The sequence below is a fragment of the Mirounga angustirostris genome, unplaced genomic scaffold (genome assembly GCF_029215605.1).
Source record: "Mirounga angustirostris isolate CCGP_5_RB_7025 unplaced genomic scaffold, mMirAng1.0.hap1 SCAF_15, whole genome shotgun sequence".
Lineage (NCBI taxonomy): Eukaryota > Metazoa > Chordata > Mammalia > Carnivora > Phocidae > Mirounga > Mirounga angustirostris.
This window is the reverse complement of record NW_026991723.1, coordinates 86154240-86167402: the sequence shown is the minus strand read 5'-3', so window position 1 is coordinate 86167402 and position 13163 is coordinate 86154240. Positions and strand designations below refer to the sequence as shown.

The window sequence follows — 13163 nt, the reverse complement described above, 5'->3', positions numbered from 1 at the left end:
GAGGTATCTAATTGCTCTGGAAGGAGGCTGTTTTGCTGGGTGCCAGTGAGTGTGTGTGGGGGTTAGAATCTCTTCCATACCCAGCAAGAAGTGAGGGGGCTGAATGGCCCCCTTCAAGGAGCAGTGTAACTGCTGGGCCAGCCTTGATTTTTCTGGGGTTCTGGTCAGGCCCTAGGTGGTCTGGGGTTTTCTGAGATTTGGGCTCAGTCCCTAGGTGACCTCAGTCTTGCTGGAACCTGAGCTTATGTTCTGGCTCCAGCTCTGGGCAGCCGTGGTCTTGCTGGACCTTTGGCATTGGTCCTGAGTGGCCTCAGTGTTGCTGGGGCTCCAACTTGGATCATAGAAATCCTTGGTCTTGCTAGAACTTCGGATCAGTCCCCCGCTCCGGCCATGGGTGGCAGCCTTACTGGGTTCCCAACTCCGGCAATGGGCAGCCTTGATCTTTCTAAGCCTCTTCCTTGGGCCCTGAGTGGCCTTGGTCTTGTTAGGCTTTTGTCTTGGGCCTTGGGTAGCCTCAGTCTGGCTGGGCCTCCAGCTCTGGCCCTGGGTGGCCTCAGTCTGGCTGGAACTCTGGCTCTGGCCCTGGGCAGCCTCCATCCTGCTGGGCCTCCAGCTCTGGCCCTGGGTGGCCTCAGTCTGGCTGGAACTCTGGCTCTGGCCCTGGGCAGCCTCCATCCTGCTGGGCCTCCAGCTCTGGCCCTGGGTGGCCTCAGTCTGGCTGGAACTCTGGCTCTGGCCCTGGGCAGCCTTCATCTTGCTTGGCCTCCAGCTCTGGCCCTGGGCGGCCTCCGTCCTGCTGGGCCTCCAGCTCTGGCCCTGGGCAGCCTTTGTCCTGCTGGGCCTCCGGCTCTGGCCCTGGGCGGCCTCCGTCCTGCTGGGCCTCCGGCTCTGGCCCTGGGCGGCCTCCATCCTGCTGGGCCTCCGGCTCTGGCCCTGGGCAGCCTCCATCCTGCTGGGCCTCCGGCTCTGGCCCTGGGCGGCCTCCGTCCTGCTGGGCCTCCGGCTCTGGCCCTGGGTGGCCTCAACCTTGCTGGGCCTCCGGCTCTGGCCCTGGGTGATCTTGGTCCTGCTGGGCCTCCGGCTATGGCCCTGGGCAGCCTCCACCTTGCTGGGCCTCCGGCTCTGGCCCTGGGTGGCTTTGGTCCGGCTGGGGCTCTGGCTCTGGCCCTGGACGGCCTCTGTCCTGCTGGGCCTCCGGCTCTGGCCCTGGACGGCCTCTGTCCTGCTGGGCCTCCGGCTCTGGCCCTGGGTGGCCTTGGTCCTGCTGGGCCTCCGGCTCTGGCCCTGGGTGGCTTTGGTCCTGCTGGGGCTCTGGCTCTGGCCCTGGGTGGCCTTGGTTTTTCTGGGGCTGTGGCTCAAGCTTAGGTGTTCTCTGTTCTCCAGCAGGTCTGAGGATTGAGTCTTCAGCAGTGGGGAGTCAGAGGATGTCACAGCAGTGGCTGAGGTGCTCTTGTATTCCTGGCAGATAGTGGACGTCTCTGTCTCTGAGGTGGACATGGTCCTGACTGGGAAGGATGAACCAAGAGCATCCGTTAGGCTGCTCTGCTCAGACAGCTCCAGGAGAAGGAGGTGTAGGCCTCACCCTTGCCTCTATTCCAGAGGCCTTGCCCGGCCAAGGGGAAGGTCTGCCAGATGACGCCAGCCCAGCGCTCCTCGGCAACCTGAGCCCTGCAAGTGGGCCCGGGCTGTGGGATAAATGGGAGACACTGAGGGCTCACCATGCCCCGTTCAAAGTGAGGATTCTTCCTCCTGCTCTACAATCACAGAACTAGAAGTAGCAGAGCCCAAATGCACATGCAGGCCAAGGAGTCTCTGACCCCTGACTTCTGCCTAATCTGCTGCTTTGGCTTACTCAGGCCTAGCGAGAGTATTGGGGACTTACAGCCAAAGACGGAGCCTGAAGAGGTCTGGTCGAGGTAGCTGTCGGACAGGGACCTCATCCTGTTGGGTGCAGGCTCCCACTGCTCCTCCTAGGGCAGAAGACAGGTGGGGCCGTTGCAGGCCATGGGAGGCCCTGGGCCAGCGGCTCAGCTCTGGAAGGAAGGCCAGCAGCTCAGAGCTCCTCAGGGGGCCCAGCTGGGGCTGGGCAGCACGAGAGGTGAAGACTGGACAGGAAGGGGAGTGGTCGGACTCGACCGGCAGGGCACTGTGATAAATTTCGACAGTGTTCAAGAGGCTGCTTGGGCCTCAGGTCTGCCGTCTGCAAAATGCAAATTAGTTTCAATGTGGGACAGTCCTCTGTAAACTGTAAAGTGCTGTACCCTGGGGAATGGCTAGTGAAGAACTGAGCTTTTTATGCTTACCATTCTATCCCATTTCGTCCTCCCACATATCTGGGAGGGAACTACCATTTTTACCATTTCACGGACCAGAAACCAAGGTTCCAGGAGCCTAAGCAGCCTGCCCTCGACACAGCAAAGAAGCAGAGGAGCAGAGTTGAATCCAGGCCTGCGGGACTCCACAGCCCAGCTCTTAGCTGCTGGCCGCCTCAGGCCCACTCACGCCTATGGGCAGTGGGGGGTGTGTGGAAGCTGGGAGGGGGCAGGCAGAGTCCCAGCAACCAGCAGTTGCCGGCCCCACATCTCCCCAAGGGAGGGAGCTCACAATAACCTCTGGGTGGGGGGAGGGGGCAGAAAGTTTTGTATTTTTGTGTTCCAGTGTGACCTAGAGAACTGTAGTGCTAGCCTTTGCCATTTACAGCAAGGGATGCTGGTCTTCCATTTACTTCATTTTCATAAAGTTTCCTTTGAACACAAAGGTACTTGCTGTCCGTCAGCAATTGAGTGGGCAGATTGTGGGACTTTCACAAGATGGAATTCTCAACCAGCGATGAGAACAAGCAGTCAACTTAGATACATCTCACAAACATGCTTAGCGAAAGGAGTCCCCAGACAAGCGGGCACACCGTATTTGCCCACTGATGTGAAGAAACATGCGCGTTCAGTTGTGATGTTAAGGATCAGGACAGCCTTGGGGGTGCACTGGGCTAAGGGAGGGGGCATGAGGGGGCTTCTGGGGAGCTGGGAGTGTGTTCTTTCGATAGCTAATGGCGTCATGTGTGTACTCGGTTTGTGAAAATTCACCAGCTCACTCACTATTGATCTGTGTGCTTTTCTATATTTATGTGACATTCAATAAAAAGTTCTTAGAGATGGATTTAAGAATTAAGAAAATCCTGGCACAATGGCCAGTGCACACAGAATTTATGAAGGTGAGTGTGGCAAGGTGTGGGGAGGCATCTCTATGAGGAGTCCACATCCTCTTGCCCTTCCTCAGGGGTACTCCTTATTGATACCATCCCCATCTCACAGAAGAAGCACCCCAGCCCAAGTCACACAGAGTGGTGGCAGAGCCAGGCCTGGATGCCAGCCTCTAGCCAGTCTGCCTCCCTCAGCCCTGGCTCGGGCTACGCTCCACCCCAGACCTCAAGGGCTGTAGGCCCCAGCATGTGGCCCACTCACCTCTTCCTCCTTGTGGAGGGCCTCAGCTTCGTTTGCACCTGCTGGCTCTCCTGTCAGGGTCTGGGGAGTGGCCTGGAGCTCTTCAGAGTTCCCCAACAAAGGCTTCCACCAGAACTGCAGGGCCCGCGCCTTCTCGCGCTCTCGTTCCCGCTGTCTGAGCTGCCTGCCAAGCCATGGCCCCAGAGTGCTGGGTAAGCCCCCCTGATTCGGCCCACCATCCCCAGGGTCCCGAGAGTGGCCTGAGGAGGCAGCAGGAGCAGGAGGAGCCTTGATGCCCAGCCATTTCCCATTCCTGGTCCGCAGCCCCCACTTGAGGAACTTGCCCCACGATGCCTCGAGGGATGCCAGCCTGCAGGCTGCTCTCCAACACCCGATTCAACTGCAGCCTGGCCAGGTGGGCCACCTGGCTGCAGAGCACCTCCTCCACCGACATGCCTGGGAAGAGGCTGGCCATCAGTGGGAGCACCTGCCACGAAAGAGCCAGGTGTGGGCCAGGGCAGGGGGCAGACGATGTGGTGCTGCCCTGCCCTCGCAGAGCCCTTCTCAGGGCTGGCGTGGGAAGGGTTTACTAGTTCCTGATTTTACAGGGCCAGACCTCCTTGCGCCAGAACTGGGAGGAGCCTGCCAGGAGGCCCCCCGGGAGGGGGCGCCCTGACTAGGCCAGCCGTAGGTGTCAGGACCGGCTCCTGCGGGTCGGACGTCTAAGCATGTGCCCTGGGGCAAGGGTACGGACTTCTCTGAGCTCTACCCTCCTCACCTGCAAATTGGGGGGGTGGGGGTGGGGGGATAATGTTAGCGGTCCCGTGGGGTGCTGAAGAGGGGTAAACAGAGCAACGCCAGCTGAAGTGGCTGGAACAGTACCTGGCACGGCCTGGCATCGGCAGCTGTTAGTTTTGCTAGGAAACCAGAGCTCTTTTAGGAACAGGGAGTATCTTTAGGCAACCACAGGTATTGACTCTGGAGCCTGCCCCCCTGGCCCAGCAGGAACCTACCTTGGGTTGCTTGGGGCTGAGCAGCAGGACAGTGGCAACATCCAGGCGGGCCCCCAAAATGTTCTGCAGGAGCTGCCGGGTCCTGGCACGGTGCAGGTAGTACTGGGCCTTCTGGGGGTTGTGCTGGATGGCCACTGAGAAGTGGCTATCCGCCTTATGGAACTGCCTGCGGGACACAGTGGGCCACAGGCTGTCGTGCGCTGGGCCCCAGGGAGGGACATGGTGGCTCCTGGGCCCCACTGGGGAGTATGGGATAAATCAGGCTGGTCTCTGCTGCCCCACCTCCACCATGCCCCTCTGCTCTTCTTCTGCCAGCTACCCTTTTTTTTTTTTTTAAGATTTTATTTTATTTATTTGACAGAACGTAAGAGAGGGAACACAAGCAGGGGGAGTGGGAGAGGGAGAAGCAGGCTCCCCGCTGAGCAGGGAGCCCGATGCGGGGCTCGATCCCGGGACCCTGGGATCATGACCTGAGCCGAAGGCAGACGCTTAATGACTGAGCCACCCAGGCGCCCCTGCTGTATGAGACCATATAGTAGCTACACACTTAACGGCCCCAACACTTATGCTAGTACAAGACCCCAGTGTAAGTGAATGTTTTTAATATCCTGGAGTAAGGAGGGCCTTTCGAGAATCTCACAAACCCAGCAGCTAAAAATGAGAAAATTAATTTGACTATGACTAAATCCCAAGTTACTGAGTAGCAAAACCACCACAAAGGAAAGCAATAAATAGGGGAAATATATTTTCCCATAGAAGGCAGACAATAAGCTAAGTTTCCTAGCCTACAAAGAACTCCTGTAACAACAACAACAAAAAGTTTTAATGAGCAATTTATTATTTTTTTTAAAAGTCTTATTTATTTAAGTAGGCTGTAAGCCCAGTGTGGGGCTTGAACTCATGACCCCGAGATCAAGAGCTGCACGCTCTACTGACTGAGCCAGCCAGGCGCCCCTTCGTGAGCAATTTAACAGCAAAACAGGCAAAAGGTTTGGGCCAGCCATAATGACCAACAAACACGAAAAAGATGCTGGACCGCACTAACAATTTAAGCACGCAACATAAATCAACTGTGAGAGAGCATTTTTTTGCCTACTAGATTTGCAGAGTTGAAAACAGTCTTCACGGGGCACCTGGGTGGCTCAGTCGATTAAGCGGCTGCCTTCGGCTCAGGTCATGATCCCAGGGTCCTGGGATCGAGCCCCCCATCGGGCTCCCTGCTCAGCAGGGAGCCTGCTTCTCCCTCTCTCTCCCTCTGTGCACGTGCGCTCTCTCTCTCTCTCTCAAAAAAAAAAAAAAAGAAAAGAAAACAGTCTTCACACCCTGCACTGTGGAGGTTTGGGCAAACCAAGACTCTCCTTTCCCGGAGGAAGTTTATAGTGGCTCACTGTTTGTGGAGAACAACTGGATATTATTATGTTTTCAAATGTTAAATGTTCACACCGTTTAACAACAGTTTAGCTCCTAGCAATCTAATTATGGCATTACTAGTATAATGCATGAAAATGTACGTCCTGCATGCTCATCACATAGTAATAAAAAACAGAAAACAGCCCAATTAGTCATCAGTAGAGGGTTACCTAAAGAAATGAGTTGTACTTCCATAGAATGGAATACTATGCAAATAATAAGAGAGGATGAGGTAGTCCTATATATATAATGACACTGGAAGTTAAAAAGCAAGTCAAAAAACAGTTTAGCATGACTTTAACTTTTGTAAACTGATAATAATTGTTAATATATGTATAGGAAACAATCTGGAGGGACCTTTACCAAACCTATGGGGGGCTTGGTGTTGGGAGACATATTAGAAGGAATGTTCAGGTTCTGAATTGTGCATCATTACCAAACACTTCAGTTTTTTATAAAAAGCACAATTACCATAACAATATTCAGAAAAAAGTGAAGAATTTTTCACGAAAACTTGAAAACTAAAACCGTTATTTAGGAGACATACCTGGGAGAGCAGAGGATCTTGACCCAGGGGTCCCAGCAGGCGGCTCCATGCCAGCACCCCCACCCCACCCCCGGGGACCACCCACAGCCCGCACCTGCTCCTCTGCTCGCAGAAGCCCATCCTCTCCTGCAGTAGGCCCATGCGCAGGTTGGCGCCCTCGTCCTGCGGGCTCAGCGCCAGTGCCTGCTGGTAGTCCGCCTCCGCAAAAATCAGGTTGCCCAGCTGGAAGAAGCAATCTAGGGCCCGGGGCATGGACGCAGGGGCTGAGCAGGCCCCCGACCCCAGTGCCCAGGAGCCTCAGCCCAGCCTGCTCCACCCTCTGGGGGATCCTAGACCGGTGGCTGTGAACTCCCGAACTCCCACTCCCGTGGGTGGTAGAGGGTGCCTGCCAAGGGTTTCCGTGCCTCGGGCACCTTTCCCCAGCCGCCTGATTCTGAGCATTTTGAAGAGACTGTAGCCAGTTTGTCTAAGGCAACACTTCGCAGAATGTGTCCCCAGATCCCTGAAGCTCTTTCCCTCCCTCCCTCCATCCCTCCCTCAAGGGCGCCTTAGAGGGGCCAGGGGCAGCCCGCGCTCACCGCCCCGGTTGATGTACAGGCCCTTCTCCTGCTGCTCGTCCTTGAGGGCCTTGTTGAGCAGTAGCACGCCCTCCTCGGGGGCACCGTGCAGGTAGCAGTGCACGGCGAAGTCATTGTAGGTCAGCAACAGCTGCCGCTGAGCCTGCCGCACCATGCCCTCCTGGCTCTCACTCATCATGTCCAGCGCCTTCAGGAAGTCCTCCACGGCGGCATCAAACTCCTGGAGCCGGCGGTACACAATGCCCCTGTGGGGGAGGGACATGAAGGCCAAGGCACCCCTACCCACTGGGGCGGCCGGCCAGGACGTTGGCCACTCTGGGCCTTCTGACCTGGGCTGGTGGCGTGAAGGCCCTCTCTTCACGCGCTGGTTTGGGTGTGGGGCTGGCTCTAGATTACTAGTCAGATAGCCTGCTGGTCATGGGTAGTTTTGCTTTACCCCAAAATAGCTTCCATCTTTCTTTTTAGGAAGTAGGTGCATGCATACCAACCTCTAAGCTAAGGCCTTTTTGTACCTGGGACAGATGTTTTACCCCACTGTTTATATGAGAAAACCTAGACTCAAGAAAGGTTCCTGGCCCCAAATCATGTAATAAGTCCTGGGCAAGGGGTAGATTCAAACCCAAGCCTTGGCCACTGAGCTGGGCTGAGCCTCCTTGCATAAATGCTCAGCAGGCTTGGGGGTCCAGGATTCCCAGGTGAACTAAGGTGGCTGCCTGCCCCTCCTCCAAGGGCAATAGCAGCTAAGACCTCTCCCTGGCTTTGACCCTAATGGGGAGTAGGGAAAGATTATTAGAGGCTACTTGGGGAAACTGAAGCCTGGGGAGGATCAAGTCCTCTTCTGAGACCATACAGCAGGACCCAAGATGGGTACCTCCCCACACAGTACCGGAAGAGGAAGAGGCTAGGGTCCAGAGGGTTGTTCTCGATGGCACAGTTGATGCGCTGCAGAGCATGCTGCAGCTTGCCCTGCACAGCTAGGATCCCAGCATCCTGACGCGCCTTCTGGGCTTGGTCCACCATCATCTGGAGCAGCACCTTGGCCTGTGGGTGCTTGGGATCCAACAGCAAGGCGCTGTGCAGGTCTCGGTAGCAGAGGCTGGGCTGCAGGGGGCCAAGGATGGCATCAGGGCGGTAGGCTAAGCCGAGCTCTGCTTTGTCCCATGGAGAGGCACACCTCCAGACCATGTCACCCACCCTTGATGTCCCTGCATTGCTGTGCCACCTTTTTTGCCTCATGAAAGCAGCAGGGAGCATTATGAGAAAATCCCATCCCAGGCCCCATCCCTGCTGGTCCCTTTCCAGATGTGACCTCAGGAGAGCCAAGTCAGCCTGGGTGGTTTCTGCTATAGAATGGTGTTGCAGATGCCTCCTCCATGTAGGACTTCTTCTTTTTCTTTTAAAGATTTTTTTTTTTTAATTTATTTGAGACAGAGAGAACGAGAGAGAGAGAGAGCATGAGAGGGGGGAGGGTCAGAGGGAGAAGCAGACTCCCTGCCGAGCAGGGAGCCCGACGCGGGACTCGATCCAGGGACTCCAGGATCATGACCTGAGCCGAAGGCAGTCGCTTAACCAACTGAGCCACCCAGGCGCCCCTGTAGGACTTCTTCTAAGCTCACTCAAGGTGGGCGGAAGGTGTGTCCTCCTGACCATGATTGTCACATCCTCCCTATCCTCCCATGCATATGTCCTCCCCAACTCCCCTGACCTTTAAGCCCAAGACAACTCTGACAACAGATGCAGGCCTAGGCCTGAGCAGAAAACATCCCCAGGCAAATACCTTCCACTGGGTGAACAAGTCTGTCAGTTAGTCAACAAACAGTTTTAGCAAGCATCCTGTGTCCTGTAGGGTAATGGGTTGGACGGTGAGCAGGGCAAACAGTGTGGACACCAGTTGTGAGTGGAAGTCAGGAGGGGGAAGATGGCAGAGGCTCGGGACAGGGCTTTGGAGTAGGTGGGCTTGGGTTCAAGGGCAGCACCACACAGAACTGGCTGTGTGACCTTGGGCAAGTCACCCAGGCCCTCTGGACCCATTTCCTCATCTGTGAAAAGAGGACAATGGGTTGTATCTACTCAAATGATTACCTCAAGTCGTAAAGACAAGCATGAGTCAAGTGCTTAGAACGTGCCTATGCATTACAGGGGCTGAGGTGGCAGGAGGGGCCAAACTCCCACAGTCAATAATTACCAATAATTACTAGTCTCCTACCTTGGAAGGAGACTCTCACTGACTCACTGTGGGGGCCCAGAAGCCCAGCCCCCAGCATAGGGAGGCTCAAGTTTCCAGCTACCCCCAGGATGCACCACCTGGTGACTGAGGTGAACCCGCCCACCCGAGTCTCCCCCTGAGTTTCCCAGCTCCCATGCACCAGCCCAAGCCCGAACACCAGGCATTGTTCTGGATCCCTCCCTTTCCCTCATGCCCTCCCCCATCCATCTCTGCTCCTGACTTCCAGAGGACTGTGGGACCAGCCCCTTTCTGGCCACCCTCACGGCCATCCTTGCCTCCACTGGACTGGACGGCACCCAGGCTCCTGGCCTCCAGTCTTGCCCCTCCAGCCCAGACTCCCCCTGGCAGCCACAGGATCTTTCTAAAGCCCACTGCCCCAGAGAGCAACCCTTTGGAGGCCCCAGGAAGAAGTCAGGGGCCTCCTCGGTTCACAAAACCCTACCTGATGGCCTCTCATACCTGCAGTCCCTCCTCTCTTGTGACCCCAAGTCTCCCTTGTCCCCACACTGTTCCCTGTACTTTCTGGCTCCAAGCCCGGACAGTGAGGCAAATAAGGAGAGACAGGAAAGGAGGAGGAAGGGCCACCTTATCTAACGGATCCTTGGGTGCCCCCACGCTGTGCTGCTTCCTGCACTTGTGAAATCATCCTCTGTGCAATTATGTGCTCAAGGACATCTCTCTTGGGCTCTAACTCCCATGGGGGCAGGATGGCACAGGTTTCTCACCTTGTGGCTTCTGCGGGCCGACACAGGCCTGGCACAGAGCTAGAGCTGAGTGATAGCAGGACAACTGTGCTGAGTGGCCAACGAAGGTCCCCGCCACACGGGCGGCCTGATGGCCTTCCTTAATCTCAGAGTATGCTGGGGGCACCCACAGAGGGGAAGGGCCATCTCCGCCCCGCCCTCCCCGCTCTACCTTCTGGAAGAAGTTGTAGAGCCTGGCCCGGAGGATGAAGACATCAGCATTGGTTGTGCCAAGCTTCTCCTCCTTGGCGATGAGCGAGAGGCAGTCCTGATGCTGTTCGAGGGCCAGGAGACAGGCCATGCTGAGAAGAGAGGGCAGATGTTCTGTCTGCAGGGCGAGAGGGGCAGGAAGGGGCTGCAGGGAGAACACGGCCGCATGCCTGGTGCTCACCATCGGTAACGGAAGCTGGCTTTCTCAGGCTGGAGCGCAGAGGCTTGCGAGAAGACCCTCAGGGCTTCTGGGAAGGCACGTTGCTCAAACAGGCACTGGCCCTGGGGACACAGGGGGCAGTCCCTTCTGCTTGTGACTCTGGCCCAGCAGCACCCACTAGCTACAGGGGGCACCCACTGGGGCAGGAAGGGAGAGAGACAAGAGCCAGGGACACAGCCCTATAGATCTGGGAGAAAATTTAGGGGACAGAGACATAGAGATGGAGAGAAGGTGACAGAGATGGAGAGAGATACAGAGCGAGGGAGAGACAGCAGAGATAGAATTATACAGTTGGCAAGACGGCAATACAGAAACAGGAACAGAAACAGAAAACCTTGGACTTTGTTGGTATTTTGTGGTTCAGTAATTTTATTTTGAATTGTAAATGGGGGATGCTATTACCTTTTTAGTGCTTAGAGCCTCTAGGATGCTAGGTTTGTGTGGTCCAGGACAGCAGCCACTCACTTCGTGTGGCTATACAAATTTAAATTAATTAATTAAATAAAATTTAAAAATCAGTTCCTCACTCACACTTACTATATTTCAAGGGCTCGGCAGTTCCACGTGGCTAATGGCTACCAGATTGGACAGTGCAGAGCAGACCACTATCATCGCTGCAGAAAGTTCTATTGGGCAATGCTGCAGAACTTTATCCAGCCCTGGTGGTAAACCATCTCTGGAGGTAGGAGAGGTCATGAGAGGGGCAGCAGGTGCAGACTCAGACATGGGGACAAGAAGGTCCCTAGAGAGACAGAGCTGGTCCCAGGAGCAAGGAAAACCCCCCACAGCTGGAGGGAGAGCCAACTGGCTTGGGTGTGAGGTGGACATGGTGGGTGGGCCTGCAGCAGCCCAGGGCACCTGCAGGTAAAGGACCAAGGTAAGCCGCTCCAGGTACTTGGTGTTCTCTGGCTGGAAGGAGTAGGCCCTTCGCAGGTTCTGGGCAGCCGAGGAGAAGTCACAGAGTTGGATGTAGGCCTCAGCTCGTAAAGCGTAGAAGTCTACCTGAGGAAGAGGGGACCCAGGCTGCTATCCCCTCTCCACCGTCTGCTGAGGCCTGATGCTCAGTGATCACAAGGGACTTGGTGACCCTGAGAGGAGGAGCCTGGCAGGCAGGACAGTGAGGGCAGTGTCAGCAACCACCTGTACCCACCCCCTCACCAGGTGGGAGTCCAGGTGGAGGGCACGGGAAAAGAAGAGCACGGCCATCTCCCAGTCCTCTTTCTCCAAGCACTGCAGGCCTTGGTGGTAGCTGTAGGGGCAGGGGGGCACAGGCAGAGGGGCTGGCCCTGACTTTGACCAACCCAGGGCATACAGCTGTGGCCGCGGGAGTGGGTTGGGAGGAGGGGGGACGTGGGTGGAGAGACACGGTGGGGCCGGTAGACAGAGACCCAGGGAGAGGAGCCTGGTATTCCTGGAGCTCATCCCGGCCAGCAGCCTTTCATCTGCTGAGGCAGAAGAGCCCTATTATACAGCTGAGTTCACTGAAGCCCAGAGAGGGAGAGTAACTGACCCAAGGCTGTAGGGCACGCCACTCGCTGTGCAGGGTAGGAACCTGGGACCCTGGGACAAGGTAGTGACTCACTACTCCCTGACTTTGAGGGGCACTGTTAATCCCGTGACCTTCGGTTTTACATCATCCAAGTTCTGGAACACCTGGCTGCTCCCAAAGATGCGCTGTAGGGTTCCCTTTGGGACTGGAAACACCCATGGCTTTGGGATGGCCTTTGATTGAGCCGGGTCAAGCTCCAGAGCATCCTAGAACCAAGGGACAGCAAGCTGGGGCAGGCCTCAGAGAGGACCCCCGCCCCTCGTACACACTCTCCTCAGGTGTTTTACAGGATGGACGGGGGCTGGAAACGAGGCTGGCAGGAGGCACAATTTGGGTTCTGGTGGCAGTCCCATTCCCCTTAGGGATGTTCCAACTTTTCTCTCTTCAGTTCTGCCTCTCTCCCTCTCCTATGGTCAAGGTCAGGGGCCAGAGTTCTTACACTCACACTGCACTCTGCTCTCCTTCTGGTCCCCCATCAGCTTCACCTCTAGTTGCAAAACTCCCAAAACCCTAATGTCTCCAGCTCAGGCCCTACCCCAAACTGCAGGCCCAGGAGGTCCCGCAGCCCTTTGCATATCCTGTGGGACCCTCACGCCCAGCAGGGCAAGTTGAACACCTCACCTGACTTCTGCCCCAGGCTTTCCCACCTTGGTGACTCCACCTTTTCGGCCAGTCACCTCTGTCTTATCAGTCCTCATGTCCTGTCTGTCCCATTTCCTAAAGGTCTCTTAGATCCCTTCTCTTCTCTCATCCTCTCGTCTGGGCCAATGCCCTCTCTGCCGGGACGCCAGCTCCGGCCAACTCTCGACCTCCCCAACCGCTCATACGTCTCAAGCCCTCACTTCTCGGTACTGCGGCCAGGGACTTTCCTGAATCGCACAACTTATCCTGCCTCTCCTGTACTTGAAACCTTTCCTGCGAACTCCGCCTCGGCCTCTTCTCTCCTGACCCTCTCCCGCACCTCTCTGGAGTTTGTCATGAATTCCCCTCCCAAGGGAGGACCTCTCGAGGCCCACTCCGGACGTTGCCAGGCACCATCTCCCGGACGCCCACAGGCTCCGCCCCCTCAGGCCACGCCTCCGGAATCCAAGGGTTGTAAGAGCCGGAAGGAGGTTAGCAAACTTATCAGCCGGGAAGGCTGAGGCTACGTCAGGGAGAGGACTTGCCAGGTTTCCGCAGCGTTGCAGGGCCACAGCAGGGGCCAGAACAAGGCTCCCTCCTCCCGA

General features: G+C 56.4%; 1 protein-coding gene across 1 annotated transcript; it reads right to left on the bottom strand.

The window, feature by feature from the left end:
• Positions 1-143: 143 nt before the first annotated feature.
• TTC16 (tetratricopeptide repeat domain 16) lies at positions 144-13036 on the bottom strand. Its single transcript, XM_064579782.1, has 12 exons — positions 11547-13036; positions 11247-11390; positions 10350-10450; positions 10131-10260; positions 7875-8089; positions 6989-7233; positions 6505-6646; positions 4454-4619; positions 3781-3927; positions 3462-3620; positions 1883-1970; positions 144-1505 (listed from the first exon to the last, which is right to left on the bottom strand). Exons 1-12 carry the CDS (start codon positions 11808-11810, stop codon positions 211-213), a joined length of 3096 nt encoding a protein of 1031 aa, XP_064435852.1. The 5' UTR covers positions 11811-13036; the 3' UTR covers positions 144-210.
• Positions 13037-13163: the final 127 nt, after the last annotated feature.